Here is a 16313-nt window from a genome sequence, read left to right on the forward strand (position 1 = left end):
TGGACGTGCCACAAATAAGCAAACCTTGGCAATTTTTGCTACCATTTCCATTTGAATTCTCCGACATCCCTAGGGGTGATCTGCCTATACAATTAGGTGGTGAGAGATCTATTGCTGTCGCTATTGTTAGAGCAACTGGAAATGGAAAGCCCTTGCTGATCTACTGCAGTGATCTGTTAGTGGATCCCCACCTACCTTTTGCTGCTCATTTCCTCCATCACCTTCCAGTAAGCGAACAAGCCAGATTAAATGCCATAGTTCTCAAAAAGAAAAAAAAACACACACACACACACTGTAGCTTTTCTGGATTTCAAATATTTATTGTACATTTTTTTTAATTAAAAAAAAAGTTTCACAAAAGAAGGTTAGGAAGATTCCTCCAAAGGACACTTGAGTGACAGGATGGCAGAGTTAAAGGTGTCCGGCAGTGACACCAGCCAGCTACAGTCAAGTTTGTGGGGAGCAAGTCAGCCTTACAGAACATGCTATGGTGCAGTGTGACTATAGAAGGAAACCCCACGGAGGTTCCTCACAAGGATGAATCAGGATGCCGTGCCCTGCCTGGAGGTGTAGGAAGAGGGCTCCACCCTTCCCCATCATAGGGCAAATTCAGCTCGAGCAGCTGGGTTTCCTCACATTGTAGTGTAATGGTATATAGCCAGGAGAACAACAGGGCACTGTGGAAGAGAGGACAACGTATGACAAAACTGACTGCAGCTCACCCTCCCTTAACCATGTCATTACAAATTTCTTTTGCACCATGCTTACTCGGCACACCTTTGGCCCTCCAGAAGTTGCAGAACTACAACTCTCTTCCCTGACCATTGGCCATGCCAACTGGGGATGACCGGGTTGTATTTCAGCAACATCTGGAGGGTCAGAGGTTGTCCACCCATGTTTGAAGTCTTCTTCTGAGGAGTTCAAGCTGGCTTGCACAGGGCTGTGTACACAACATACTTAAATATAGGATCCTGTAACCCATCACATCATTTCTTTTACACATAAATTGTCAAACATGCATGCAATATTTTAATCCTGACTGTGAACCAGAGACAAGGAAGTCATTACACAAGGACGTGCTTCTCTTTTTCAAATAGCAGGAATTGAAACCTAATGAAAATAAATCCAATTAGGTTTAGGAGTTATTAAGCATTCCACATTACAGCATAATGTGAAGGAGATCTTTCTGCAAGCAAACAGGTTGAGTGGTGAATAAGTCGTGTAGAGGAGCCCACTGACTCTCTACATGAACATAAGCGCTTTGATGGATCAGGCCAAAGGCCCTTCTAGTCTAGCATTGTGTTCTCACAGTGGCCAATCAAAATGCCACTGCGAAGATTGCAAGCCAGACATGAGTACATCAGCACTCTCACTGCTTGCAACCCCCAAGAACTGGCAATCAGAGGCATATTATGACTAGTTGTGAACACTGGCAGTCCCATCCTCCATGGTCTAGTCATCTTTTTGAAACCACCCAAGCTGGCGGCCATCCCCTCATCTGGTGGCAGCAAATTCCTTCCACCTCCTCCCCAAACAAGCCCTTCAAGTTAGGACTCACCGTGAGCATGAGGATAGCAAAGCCGAACCAAGAGACTCCCCAGGCGTAGCTCTGTACTGCGTGCTTGATGTGCTCAAAGCAGCCCTAAGGGAGGAAGGAAGGAGAGCCAGTGAGATCTTCCCTGAGATGCTGAGAGTGCCACAATTGCTCCCGGGGGCCAAAAAGGAGGGCTGTCTTGACCTTGAGAGGGAGACTTCGCTCCAGGGCAGACAGTTCTGTACTTCTCATGAAGATGCCCAGGAATGGGAGGCAACTTCAGGGAGGGTGTTGAGGACCACAGTACCTTGGTATGGATGTAGTCGACGTGACCCAGTCTGCAGCCCTCTTCGTTGAGCATGACAAAGTTGCGATCACGCTTGCAGCAGTAGAAGGGCCAAGGGGCCACCACCTCAGGGTACCTGCTTCTGAAGACCGAGGTGTAGTTCACCCAATCCATGGGATTATTGGCGCCACAGCACTTTTGCTGGAGGTGGAAAAAGCATCCCAGTTAGTGTTAACACCTTGTACTGCAGTAACTATTTGGGCAGAGGTCCCCATGCTTGTTTGCTATGCCTTCCCTGGCTATTATTATTGAATCTGTTAGTCACTTAATTATTATTATTGAATCTGTTAGTTACTTTATCTTGCCCAGGGCAACTCAAAGCGACTTCCAACCAAACAGACAAAAAAAACCCCTCCACATAGATAGATTTCTTCTTGGTTTTAACGAACTACATTAAAAATATCCCTTCTACTTCTGAAAAGGCCACAGACAGTTAAAGGCCAAAGGCCTAGTTAAAGAGGAAAGTTTTCGCCTGGTGCCTAAAGATATATAATGATGGTGTCAGGCGAGCCTCCCTGGAGAGAGCATTCCAGAAATGGCGAGCCACTGCTCATTCTCATGTTGCCACCCTCTGGACTTCTCTGGGAAGGGGCGCATGAAGAAGGGGCTCACATGATGATTGTAGGGTCTGGGTTGGTTCATATGGGGAGGGGCTATTCTGTTCAGGCTTCCTAGAAGTATCTGGAAAGGGCTGCAGCTCAGAAGAAAAGCAAATGTCAGTCTTCTCCAATCTGGTGTCCTCCAGGTTGTTGGAATACAACTCCCATCAGCCCCTGGCTGCATGGCCCCATGGTCAAGGATGATGGGAGTTGTAGTCCAAAATGTATGGAGGGTAGTCGATTGCTTCCTACAGCCCTCCAGATGTTGATGTCCAACTCACATCAGCCTCAACCAGTATGAGGGAAGTGGTAGCCTAGGAGGGCGACAGGCTCCTTGAGGGATAGCATGAGACTCTTGGGTCGTGGGTTCTAGCCTCACATTGCGTGAAATATTCCTGCATTGCAGGGGTTTGGACTCAATGACCCTCATGGTCCCTTCCAATGCTACAAGTCTGTGATTCCCCAGCCTCAGCATGCCAAGGCAACATCCCTTGTGCTGCTTGATGCAGCATAAGCAAATTATTGTCAATCATCATCATCATCATCATCATCATCATCATCATCATCATCTATTAGCCTCCAGGAATGGCACAGGAGTGGGTTCTTCTGCAGGAAGAGCAATGCAAGTTTCTACTTTGCCCTTCAGCCAGCCACTGTCTGGAAAGCAGAGATTTCCCCACTCGGCAAGAAAACCCATGACCAGAAGCAGTAACGCTTCTGAATACCAGTTGCTGGAAATGGCAGCTTGTGCTCAGGTACTGAGTTTCCACCTGGTTGGCTGCTATGAGAACAGGCTGTTGGACTAGATCGGCCATTGGCTTGATCCTGCAGGTTCCTCTTACGTTCTCAGTTGCAAGCTGGCCAGCTCTTGGCAGTTCTGCTCCGCCCAGAGTTGGTAGTTTGGGAAGGGGCATGTTACCTCCATCATGAAACGATCCCACATGCGGGTGAGTTCCCGGCCTTGGTCAGTGTCCGCTGAGTAGAAGGCCAACATCTGTCTTGTTATTAGCTTGGAATTCGAAACCACCTTGGGTGGGGAAGGGAGAGAGAATGCTGGTCAGCCACATTCCCCAGCGCCCATGTCCTTTACAAGACCCATATGTTCTGAACATTCTGCTTGTAAAGAACGTGGATTGTGTAAATGCGTGGCACAATGGTTTCTGGCAGTGAAGAAAAATGACAGGCCTTCGTTCCATAAAATGAGCATGGGGTTAGGAAAAAACTATCGTGGGGGATCATGGGATTAGGCAAAAACAAATCATAGGCTTCCCCCCAGAGAATCCTGGGAACTGTAGTTTGTTCAGGATGCCAGGAATTTAAGCTCTGTGAGGAGTAAACTAAATTTTCCTAGGATTCTTTTGAGGAAGCCATGACTGCTAAAGTGCTATAAACGTGCTTTAATGGGTGGTATGGATGCGACCCTAGGTTTTGTTGGTTCTCTACAATGAGAGAAGTGGGATCACTTAAGGTGTTTAGTTTATTAGGCCAAATAGACTTTTTAAAAAACGTAACAGCCCACTTACTTCTGATATTCTTCAAGAATATACGCACCTGGCTCCCATGGTTGCAGCCTAACTGGGACACATAAAAAGTAACTCCAACTAATTTAGCTTTACTTGTAAAACCTCTTTGTAAAGGCTTCAGCACTTGAAACGCTAACTACCTGGACCATGGGAGTAGCCAGGATTTACGTTGAAGGGGGGAGGCAGATCTGAGCTGTTAGTTAAGTATTTCTATTTATTTACTTTATTTAGGGGGCAGCTGCCCCTCCCCTTGGCAAAGCCTAGACTCACAAGAGACAGTGGGCTGGTTCAGAGGATTCTTCAAGAGGACCAGTCCAGTGCATTAGTCTCATCTGCGCCATCCATGTGGCAATGGTTCGTCCGAATGGGGGCTTTGCACTTAAGCACAAAGGGCATAGGCCAAAAACTGGGCGGCTGGTTCTCAGTTTAAAACTGTGACAAGTGCAATTCAGTTTGCAGAATGAAACCAGCACTACTGACAGTATCTGTGGCTCCTCTGGGCTTTTCCAAGAAGGAGCACAAGGCCAGGAGGACAAACAGAGTCTTGGAGCTTGAAGGGAGGAAAACAAAACAAAAACAAAGGAAAAGTCTCTCAATGAAATCTCAAAAGTCACATGTGGTTGTGTCTTGGGTGCTCACTACAAACACACACACAGAAGACACACTGTTGATTCTCCCTTCCCCAATCATTATATTGATCATCTGATGAGCAGGGACTGGGTGATTTTTCCTCCTGATCATAGTGCTGGACAGAGCAGAGAGACTAACATTTCTCTGCTTGGCCCAGTGCTGTGATAAGAATTAAAGCTGCTCTGCCTTTGCTGGTGTTCAGCCCAGTCACCTCTCTGTGGTGATGCAGCCACTACCTGAAAATTATGTTGGGGGTTAGTGGGCTGGACACAGGCCCACTATGACACAGGCCCACCCTTTCTCTCAAACTGGACAGAGCCAAGTTCCGGCCAGCGGCAGGCACAGTTGGGCGACTCTCCCTGGTCTGCTTGTACTTACATAGTCACGGTGCGTGTAGGACGTGATGCAGGAAGCACACTCAAATAAGTAGACAACCAGGATCAGCACCAGATACTGAAGACAAGGAGAAAGAACCAGGTAAGCGGGTAGGGAGACTGCTGACCACTAGGGCCTTAGCAAGCCAACCTTCCTTTCCCAAGGCAGAACATGAAGGCTGGAGACAAAGAGGCTTCTGGGGAGACCAAACTGAAGTTTTGAGGGTTTGTTTCAAAAGCCCTGCTTGAAAATACTGATGCCAGCCCCACTTCTCTCTGAGATTTACATAGGGAAAGGTGGAACACACATCACGAACCACAGCTCTCTCTTTCAAGGTGCCTTCAGTTTTCCATATTGTCACCCCCAGCAATCTTGCCAGAAGGGGAAGCGTGTCAAAGCTGACTCCATCGCTTGTCTCCCCAAACACTGCTAAGGAATGGCAGGAGATTCCAGTTGGGATGGGGAGTAGGGAAGATGAGCATTCGGTAAAGTCCATTCCTCCTCCCTGCTTTACTCACCAGCAACACCATCAGGCGGTTGCCATTCACAAGGCTGATAATACCAAAGACGCACACGCAGAAGAAGCAAAAGCCAGTGAAGATGGAGATCCAGGCACCTGCGTAGACATCGTCTTTGCCTGTAACTCCCATGATGGGGTACACCTTGTAGGGATCAGCTGTTACCCAGACAGACTCCGCGTAAAGGGCCAGTCCTGCAAGCTGCGTAAATATGAGAAAGCTGTGATATAGCAAGCTGCCTTGTGGGACGTTCAAAATAGGAGCTGTAGCCAGCACGGTTTGGCTCAGAGTAGACCCAATGAAATAACGGGCCTGCTTCATTAAATTCAATGCGTCTCCCCTGAGCAGGACTGGCATTGGATACAACCCTATTTGTCCATTGAGCCCAAACTTCCCTAACCTTGAATCCTCAGACTTGTCCAACTCCTATCACCTTCAGCCATCATGATCAAAGGTCAAGGCTTAGGGCCAAAGTAGAGAGCATTTGGGCTGTGGGCTTTTGCCAACTGTGGGTGCCCAGATGTTGCAACATCTGGGGACCTTCAGATGGAATGGCCCACAGCCCAAATGCTCTCCACTTTGATTGGCAGTAGCTCTCCCGCAGGCGTCTTGCCCATTATCTGTTCCTTCAACCTTTTAACTGGAGATGCAGACGAATGAACTGGGGACCTCTGATCAGCAAAGGAGGTGCTCCACCACTGAGCTATGCCAGTTCCCCTTTGACACAAGTTCTGCTAGCAGGGCTGTGGTGCTCCAGGTTAAGACACCAGATTCTAAGCCAAAAAACCCAGGGGCTCCCCTTCTACCTACAAACATGGTAGCTTCAGCACTCTCACCATGATGATCACATTGCCCATCACCAACAGCCCCACGACAAAAGATGAGCTCTTCTCCTCCATGTTTCCCAGGAAAGGTTCCTTGCAACAGGTGCTGAGGTTCTGCAGAAGATGGAAAAGCACAAAAGAAATAAGAAGGTGATTCTGAAAAGCCAGTGGGAACAACTTGGGATTATGGCTCGCTTCCACCACTCCTGTCTCAGTTTGCATAGAGGAGAAACGCTTAAGCCAGCTTGGTCAGTGCTCCTTCCAAAACATCCATACCCAACAGCGTGCAGAGATGGAGAAGGTCGAATGGCAAGATTGATCTAAGGACCATCTTTACCAGGTTAGACCGCACAGCATTTGGGATGAGAGTCTTTTCAACCTTGGCCATGATTATGGCATTTCTGACTTCTTGGGTTGACGTGAGCTTTTTGGCTGAAATGTTGAGTTTTACTACAAGTTTTATTTTGTACTCCATTCTTAGAAATCGATTTTAATGTTTCACTGTTTTAACAGTTTGTATACAATAAGAAGAGAAGTAACTGTTTTCTATTTTAAGTGTGTCTGGAGGCAGGTAACTGAGCCAATAGGTATGGACTCAAATACGTAGGTTTTAGGGTACTCCACAACATTCCTGGGAGTCAGAAGAGCTCAGGGCAAACTTCCTTTGCAATGAAGACACACCACTATGTTTTTACTCCAATGAATCAACTCAGTGGCCTTTTATCAAGGAACTCAAGACTCAGTTGACCTAAACAGGAACAGTTGCTACCTGTCTCAGGTGGGAGGGAGGGGAGGGTACCTTTGACAGCTTGAGGGCCATAATCCCTTCTGGGAATCTTCCAAGGGCCACATACATGCTAGTGGTGGGTGGGGCCAGAGGCAAAAATAAGCAGACCAATAAATGTAAACTTTACCTTTTTACAGTAGGCCAGTTTCTACACACACTCACACATTCCTCTTTATCTTCCACCCAGGTGAGAAAGAAGCATTCAAGAACTCATCCTAACCAGCAAAAACAGTTGAGGAGAAGTTGGAGCAAGGCCAGTGGGAGGTGCCCCAAGGGTCAGATAGAAAGGTCTAGAGCAGGGTTTCCCAAACTTGGGTCTCCAACCCTTTGGGGACTACAATTCCCACCATCCCTGACCACTGGTCCTACTAGATAGGGATGGTGGGAGTTGTAGTACAGCTGGAGTTTGGGAAACCTTGGTCTGGAGGATCAGATTTGGTGTTCAGGAGTGAACTTACCACTCCTGACCCATCTTGCACAGGAAAAGCGCTTCATGATAGGGAGCAAATCACAGTTCTCTTCAGCAGGGATGGGGAACCTCCAGCACAGGCTTCAATTTTGGGCAAGCTTCGAAGGACCCATCAGGAGCTTAAAGGGAGTTCCTGGTGGTTCCTTTACTGGAGGAAAGCACACTCAATTGGCCATTAGTTGGTGGTGAAGGAATGCACATTGCTCCAGGAGGAGGAAGCAGCTTCCATTTAAACAGCTGTTGAAATGGAGATAGTGGTGGGGAAAATTTTTTAGCAGTAGTTTCAGTTGAAAATTATTTCTCCCTCCCAGCATTGATCCTCAAACCCCTGAAAATCAGAGCTTCAAAGAACAATATCAGGCTGTTTGAAAGACCTTTTGCAAACAGTCCTGTGCTGCCTCCTGGACTCATGGTGTCTCCCGAGATATTTCAGAACCATTTAACCCTGCATTTTCTAGAATGTGGGAAAATCAGGTTTCTAAAATAGTACCAGAGGCCTGTGTGCAATGCTCGAGAGTGACCAATTGTGAAAAACTAGGACAAATTTTAATTCAGTTGCCTGGAACTGCTTAGAATACTGAAACCTTTTTTTAAAAAGGGAACTCATGCAGGCATCAGCCCTGGACCTTCTGCAAGGGTGCTGAAGCTGAGGTGGGTATGCAAGGATGCCAGGTGATGGCACCCATCTCAGAACCAGGAAAAAAATAATTGGTGGCCAAACAGAAATTCAGATTAATTTAAAATGCAAACTTGTGTATCTTAAGACCTAACAGACCAAGGATTTGTATGATGGGACAGTCTTTAGAAAAAGAAAAGAAACTGCCCCAAATTTATGGATAAAGTCAGGGTATATATGGAGCCAAACAACCCAAGTCTTTAAGAGATTTGAAGGGAAGAGGAAGTTCCTGGCTGGGTCTGGTGTGTGTATGTTTTTTCCAGTGTGGGAGCGCCTGTCCCCAGGCACCAGTTCTTGCCTAGCTGGCTCCACAAAGGGCAGGTCTAACTGGTGGAGTTAGCTATACCCTCAGGACAGCATTGCAGGGATTCCTGGCGATCCACATTGCCTCCTCCAGAGTTGTTTTGCAGGGAGAGGAAGGTGAACAGGCCAGTGCTCTGTGACTCAAACCTGTTATGCAGAGCACACATTGCCACACCCTCCCTCTCCAAGAGTTTCCAGTTTTGGTATTGCATGGCACCAGGGAGATGGCCAGATGTTGCTAACTGTTGATGAGCCACTACAAGACCCCTCTTGATCTCCCTTCTTGTGGACTTGGCTTGGAGAGCTATCCTTGGACAGAAGTTTGTCCTCTGATGGCTCTTCAGTTGGAAGGCTGTTCTTGGCACAGTAGAACACAAGGACACCTTACCTGGGTGCAATCTTGTAGGGTTCTTCCTACATCCTTCTGTTTAATGGGAGGGGATGAAGATCAGAGGCCAAATATCATCTAATCCAGGAGTGGAGAAACTTCTTTATCCCAAGGGCCACGTTCACTTCTGGGCAACCTTCCAAGGGCCATATGCCAGCAGTGGGCAGGGCCAGAGACAAGCGTGGGTGGAGCAACCAATGCAAATTTTACTTTTGTACAACTGGCAACCTTCAGCTCTCTGTCCTCCATTCAGACGAGCAAGATCAGAGTTCAAGGGCACCTTCCAGCCAAGTCAAAGCACTCAAGGTGGGAAGGAGAACCAGTTAGGTTCTCCACCAAACCAAGCCAAACGACTTCCAAGCATTACCAAGGACCCAAGACATTTTGGCACCTGAGGTGAACTACAAAATGATCTATGCTAAGAACAAGGGGTGGTGGAATCAAATCAACCTGACCCAATGGTTGAAAAGGAAATCAAAGGTCATTGCATGGAGGGGACAAGGCCTGCTCAGGAACATGCCAGAAAATAATAATAATAATAATAATAATAATAGTTATTCTTATTCTTTATACCTGTCCATCCGGCTGGGTTTCCCCAGCCACTTTGGGCAGCTCCCAACAAAATATTAAAAACACGATAAAACATCAAACATTAAAAACATCCCTAAACAGGGCTGCCTTCAGATGTCTTCTAAAAGTTAGATAGTTGTTTATTTCCTTGAAATCTGATGGGAGGGCATTCCACAGGGCAGGCGCCACTACTGAGAAGGCCCTCTGCCTGGTTCCCTGTCACCTCACTTCTCACAGTGAGGGAACTGCCAGAAGGCCCTCAGAGCTGGACCTCAGTGTTTGGGCTGAACGATGGGGGTGGAGACGCTCCTTCAGGTATACTGGGCCAAGGCCATTTAGGGCTTTAAAGGTCAGCACCAACACTTTGAATTGTGCAGATGGGTGCAGACTCCAGGAGACCCCAGAGGGCAGCCCCCCCACCTTCTCCCTAGGGGTGGGAGGAGATCAGCAGTGCCTCCTAGTTGCTAAGAGGTCACTGTCGAGGTGGCATGGGCTGCCAAGGAGGCGACAGGTCCATCCTCCAAGGAGCATGCTGAAACCTTCGCTGTAGCAGCAGCAAGCGATACATTCCTTGGAGACAAGATCTGCTGCCCCTGTGGACCATGCCGCCCAAGGTGGTCAGTTCACCTTGCCTTATGGCCCTACCAAGAACTAATAGCCCCAAATCAGTACTGGGTTGCAAATGGATTTAAGAATTCTGGAGGTACTTGCGTTCTGGCTAGAAGCATTTAGTCAAAGAGTTGCCTAATTAGCTGGAATCAATTATCTGAAACCCAGACTGCCCTCCTTCTTAAGAGAGAGTTTGAGGCTGTTTGCCTTTATTATTGTTCCTGTTATTTATTAAAATTGTGTACTACCCTTCATCCGAAGATCCCAGGGTGGTTCACAACGGAAAAATACAAAATGAGAATACAAAATACATAACAAAGCAAAAACAAACAAGCAACTCTTTCCCACAAGCACGTTTCAAAAGCCATAGAATGTTAATCAGCCAAATGCCCGGTTGAAGAGAAATGTTTTTGCCTGGCACCTAAAGATATTAAGTGCTGCCAAACGAAATTATGCACTCAAGGCATTACCATCTTTGTATCTCCTAAACAGGCACCAATTGACACATTTTATTGTCATTTTAATGTTCAGCACCTGGAAATTAGTAAATATTGGCTATTTTCATTTCAGAGGCGCTTTGTGCATTGTAGTCAGTTTGTGAATTTTAGCTGGTTTTGCGGGCCATTTTCTGTCTTAAAAACATACGCCCTTCCTGTGTGTTTACTCGGAAGTAAAACAAATTGTGCTCTATGGTGTCTACTCCCAGGCAGTAATTGCCTCTAGGTTCTCTTGACTGGTTTCATGTTCCAGACAGCTTCTCAAAAATACGCTACATCACCATATACCATCATTTCAATGGAAATTTTGGGATATATTCTATCAACATGATAAGCACTGAACCAGATATAGAACATTTAAAGGTGCATTTATGCTTCTTCAAACCAATATGTGAACTGCAGGCATCCTTCAAAATTCACACTTCTCATTTTTCCAAACTTAAGTTCACTTCTCCACATCAGTTTGTGATTTGATTTTTTACAGTCTTCATGAAAATTCATTGGCAATTTCCCCCTCTAATATACCAATTTTTGCATGCAGTTTTGCAAAGCAATCTCCCCAGATATAATGCATTTCTAAATGTTATATTCACTAACAGATGCAATTTCCGTGCACATCTTAGCCTGGTATATAAATTCATTGAATGAGAATTGAATATTCTCCACTGCCATCCTGAAGTTTAGCCTCTGTTGTTTTTCTTCAACCCTCCGTACCACAGACCTAGTAATTTGCCACCAGCCTCACACTTCGGCTGCGTATGAGCCATGCATTTAAGCACATTGCTTCTCCCAAAGAAGCCTGGGAATGGTAGTTTGTTAAGGGTGTTGGGAATTGTAGTTCTGTGAGGGGCAGCCTACTGTTCCCAATATTCTTTGGGGAAAGCAACATACTTTAAATGTATGGTTTGTACAGAACCACACTCCTCTCAGTCACCTGGATGGAAACTGATGGTGAATCTGAGGCACAAAAACAGGACTAGGGAGAGATTTTGCAAATATATGCGCACACCTTCTTTGTGTGAGACTGAGAAGCTTAGCTGGATTGCCATAAAGCCTTGTTGACCATTTCTGGAAGGATCCATTTCATCGCACAAATGAAATGGCCCCACTTGAGGTAACTCAGCTAAAGAGATCAGATGCATCTTGCTCACAAAAACTTAGTCTTGAGGTGCCACAAGACTCCACGCTTTCCCCTGCAATGGCTACCACTCTGGAAGGACATTGCTATCAGAAGACAGTCACCACTGATAAGAACTCTACACACATACCCTCTAAGTGTCCCTATTTTCCAGGGACAGTCCCCGATTTACAGAAGCCGTCCGAGTTTCAGATTTGATCCTGGAATGTCCCACTTCTCCTTACGATGTCCCTATTTGCATTGGATAAACATTGGGATGTCCCCAATGTTGGAGGGTACATACTTGGAGTCTTGAGAGTCCCATGGACCGCAAGAAGACCAAACCTATCCATTCTGAAGGAAATCAGCCCTGAGTGCTCACTGGAAGGACAGATCCTGGAGCTGAGGCTCCAATACTTTGGCCACCTCATGAGAAGAGAAGACTCCCTGGAAAAGACCCTGATGTTGGGAAAGATTGAGCACACAAGGAGAAGGGGATGACAGAGGACGAGATGGTTGGACAGTGTTCTCGAAGCTACCAGCATGAGTTTGACCAAGCTGCGGGAGGCAGTGGAAGATAGGAGTGCCTTGCGTGCTCTAGTCCATGGGGTCACAAAGAGTCGGACACGACTAAATGACTAAACAACAATAACACATACATGGAAACAATCACAGCTCTTCAGTTTGGGACTGCAGTTTTGAAAGGCAGCAATGGGCCCCTTTCCATCCTCAAAACCTCCCGGCTTAAAGCCTCCACTCACCTGTTAGCTGCAGACAAGCCAGATGTATCCTGTTCTGCAAGGTGCAACAATCTTAAGGCTGCCCTTTATATATTTGCCCAGGCAAAGTGGGTAGGGAATTAGGGGGGTCAGAAAACTGGACTGGATTTTCTGGATTGGAGGCAGGAAGGACTGGGGGGGGGGGAAAGAGATTTCTGCCACTCGGTTGGTTGATGCCCCACCCAGCAAAAGGCTGACTGACCAGAGCTATCACATAGTTGGATCCTCCGGGTAATTTGATGGGGACAGGAATTTCCCTTGCAAGGAGCTTTCGAAAGCTTGCAAGACACCCTGGCAGACAAGCAGAGTGGAAATGAAATTGTGTGGTTCATTTTTTAAAGGGGTTGAGGTTGATCACTTTTAGTAATAATGTTCTTTTATTATTTGGATACAGCTCTGGCTTTTATTTATTTTTTCTCTTGAGTTTTTAAGCAGGGAAGATATGCTTGTGTGTGTGTGTTCGTTGCAAGCTGCCTTGAGCATTTTACTTTTTTAATGGGAAAACGGGGCAGGCAATTCTATCAATAAATAAATGTACATACCTATTTGCAGCCACAATCCAATTTAGGGATAAGTGCAACTCAATCAGCAGTTTTGAAAACCGCATTTATTTTTAATGGCTGTCAGCTGAATCTGAGCATTGATTTGAAACAGCAGATTATGGGTCTAATCCTAAAAATACTTGTTAGAAGACCCCTATCCCCCCCCTCCACCTCACAGAGCTATAATTCCCAGAGTTCCCCGGGAAGAGAGATTGATTGTTGACGGTGCCTCTTGTCCTTTACAGCTGTTTGCCCCTGTTGTTCACCACCTCTGCACTCTGTACACATTTGAAGAGCTTTGAGTAGAATGGGATGTTGTCTCAGTTGTCTTGGGGTGGTGCTAAAACCACCTCATTTATTTTCAGCAGACATAAGTGAGTCTGGTCAAATGCAAAACCATCCAACTTTATAACCTGCCAAACAGAGGATAATACTGGAGGAACGTGATGACGTCTGTTCATGTCCATAGCATAGTTTACAGACCCTCCAAGTGTCCTTATTATCCTGGGACAGTCCTGGATTTACAGAAGCTATCCTAGTTTCTGATTTGATTCTGGAATGTCCCACTTCCCTTAGGATGCCCCTATTTTCATCAGAGAAATTTGGGGGGGGGGTATGGAGTTATGTGACCCCTGAGCCAAGGAGATAAGTAACCTTTAGAAGACATCTGAAGACAGTTCTGTATAGAGAGGTTTTTTATTGTTTAATGTTTTTATATATGTTTTTATATATGTTGGAAGCCTCCCAGAGTGGCTGGGGCAACCCAGTCAGATGTGTGAGGTATAAATATTAAAATTATTATTATCATGATTAGGGAATAGGAAGTCCTTGTTTTCATCGGAGAAATGCTGAAGGGTATGAGTTTATACTGTAATAAATAGACTAGTCCAGAGGTTCTCACACAGTGGTCCTTGTGGCATGGAAGAAGAATGGATAAAAGCATCTGTACTTAGCCCTGGATTTTCTTATCTCCTCACCTTGACAAAAGAAACAGATGCCATTTTGACCAGATCAGATTATCAAGCAACAAAGCCATGGGCTGGGGCCTATGAGTGTCATAATATGGCATTAGTACAGTACAGTACACTAATTTCCCATTCAAATTTATATTTTAAAATCCCCTTTAAAATGCTTAGTCTAGGGCCTGTGATTTTGCCTCACTGTTTTTGACAATGGGGCTGAAGAGAAAAAGCTAGTGTGGTCTGCTAGGGCCAGCCCAAGATAATTTGCTACCAGAGGTGCCAACTGGAGTGGCAGCTGGCAGCGCTGTTGAAATCCTCCACTGAGGCAGCCAGTTCGTTTAGGCAGTGCTGGCTGGTGCCCATTGGAACTCGTAGGGAGGAAGGCAGGGAGGTCAACAGTAGGTGGCACTAGAGCCAATGACAGGCAGAGCGAACTTACTCTTGTTTAGCCCCCATCCTTCACCCTGCTGAGTCCTACAAGGGGCAATACTTGAGACTAAGGAGAACAGGTCTGTGTAGAGGCAGTGTGAAGCAACCGCCTCAGGTGGTAAGTTCCACAGGGGCAGCAGATCCCAATGTAGCTCTTTATTACCCCCTTGTTTCTGATGTAGCTTTCTGTTAAGTTGTGGGTGAACATATCAGACGACACAGCGATTCTTCAGACAACTCTTGTTTATGCACAGGCCAGAACAGAACTGAACTGAAGGGTTCAGTCAGCCTGCTTATATAGAGCTCCACTACCACGCAACAGTAACAACTTTCTGTAACTATCCAATCACTGAACGTCACTTTCAATTCCTTATTTGCATATGCAGATCTGAGTGAAAACTATCTACAGTATCCCCTGCTGGCCCAGGGTGAGAACTGCAGTACATAACACTTTCACTCACCCCTTCTTCCCTGGCGTGGTGGGAGATGCTATTTTGTAATTCGGTTCAGGTGCCAAAATGCCTTGGGCAAGCCCTGCTGTGCAGCATAATGCAGTCCTGTCTTTCAATAGATGGGAATGTTCAGAGGGCTTAGGAGGAATGGCTGGGGCAATGCCAAAGCTGCCCCCCAAAATCTGCCACCTGAGGCAGTCCCCTCACTTTGCCTGATAGGGTCAGCCCTGTGATCTGCCAAAACACCCAGCAATTTTCAAGTGACCCATCCTAGGAGAATAAGGTGGAACCTAAGGTAAAGGTAAAGGTACCCCTGCCCGTACGGGCCAATCTTGACAGACTCTGGGGTTGTGCGCCCATCTCACTCAAGAGGCCGGGGGCCAGCGCTGTCCGGAGACACTTCCGGGTCACGTGGCCAGCGTGACAAAGCTGCATCTGGTGAGCCAGCGCAGCACACGGAAACGCCGTTTACCTTCCCGCCAGTAAGCGGTCCCTATTTATCTACTTGCACCCGGGAGTGCTTTCGAACTGCTAGGTTGGCAGGCGCTGGGACCGAGCAGCAGGAGCACACCCCGCCGCGGGGATGCGAACCCCCGACCTTTCGATAGGCAAGCCCTGGGCGCTGAGGCTTTTACCCACAGTGCCACCCGCGTCCCAAGGTGGAACCTACACTCATATAAAAACCGTTCTGAAAATGTGTTTTAAAAAAGCATTTTTAAAAATACAGTGGTACCTTGGGTTACATATGCTTCAGGTTACAGACTCCGCTAACCCAGAAATAGTGCTTCAGGTTAAGAACTTTGCTTCTGGATGAGAACAGAAATTGTGCTCCTGCGGTGCGGCAGCAGCGGGAGGCTCCATTAGCTAAAGTGGTGCTTCAGGTTAAGAACAGTTTCTGGTTAAGTAAGGACCTCCGGAACGAATTAAGTACTTAACCCGAGGTACCACTGTACATTGAATTTTCCATAAGGCTCACCATCGCCATCTAGTGTCACATTCTATATTACACTTAAAGCACAATGCATTTTATTTGCAGCTGTATGGCTGAGTCCTAAGTTTATGTTAGTATTTTAGGTGCCACAATATTTATATATATTTATTTCAGGGGAGACATTTGCTCTAACCTGGCTTGCCCCCAGAACTGGACCCTTAACCAGTAAGATAAGCCCTCCCGGAGACTGAGTGACATTGCCAGACAAGAGGACATAGCCCAGGTAAAACCAGGGATGTTCCTAGGGGACCAGATTTATCGGACCATACCAGCCCCCTACCTTGCAGAAATCCACTATGTGGAATACCGCAGACTTCTTACAGCGGCTAGATTAAATGTCCTTGACTCTGCGATATTGTGGGGAAGGTACAGGGGAGTACCATACGCCCAGAG

At 46.6% G+C, this 16313-nt stretch overlaps 1 protein-coding gene across 1 annotated transcript; it reads right to left on the reverse strand.

Annotated features, from left to right (window-relative positions):
- Window positions 1-299: 299 nt before the first annotated feature.
- Window positions 300-12633, reverse strand: UPK1A (uroplakin 1A). The gene is made up of 8 exons (XM_028742671.2): window positions 12527-12633; window positions 6362-6463; window positions 5526-5726; window positions 5011-5085; window positions 3399-3506; window positions 1842-2021; window positions 1559-1642; window positions 300-677 (listed from the first exon to the last, which is right to left on the reverse strand). The coding sequence occupies exons 2-8, from the start codon at window positions 6422-6424 to the stop codon at window positions 633-635; spliced, it is 756 nt and encodes a 251-aa protein (XP_028598504.1). The 5' UTR covers window positions 6425-6463; window positions 12527-12633; the 3' UTR covers window positions 300-632.
- Window positions 12634-16313: the final 3680 nt, after the last annotated feature.

This window comes from Podarcis muralis, chromosome 7, assembly GCF_964188315.1.
Source record: "Podarcis muralis chromosome 7, rPodMur119.hap1.1, whole genome shotgun sequence".
Lineage (NCBI taxonomy): Eukaryota > Metazoa > Chordata > Lepidosauria > Squamata > Lacertidae > Podarcis > Podarcis muralis.

Excerpts from the sequence above, each read along its gene's own strand:
- UPK1A (XM_028742671.2), bottom strand. The coding sequence starts at position 6,424 with ATGGAGGAGAAGAGCTCATCTTTTGTCGTGGGGCTGTTGGTGATGGGC. Across the intron at positions 2,022-3,398 it reads GGGATCGTTTCATGATGGAG|CAAAAGTGCTGTGGCGCCAA; the intron begins GTAACATGCCCC and ends TTCCACCTCCAG. Across the intron at positions 1,643-1,841 it reads TCGACTACATCCATACCAAG|GGCTGCTTTGAGCACATCAA; the intron begins GTACTGTGGTCC and ends TTCCTCCCTTAG.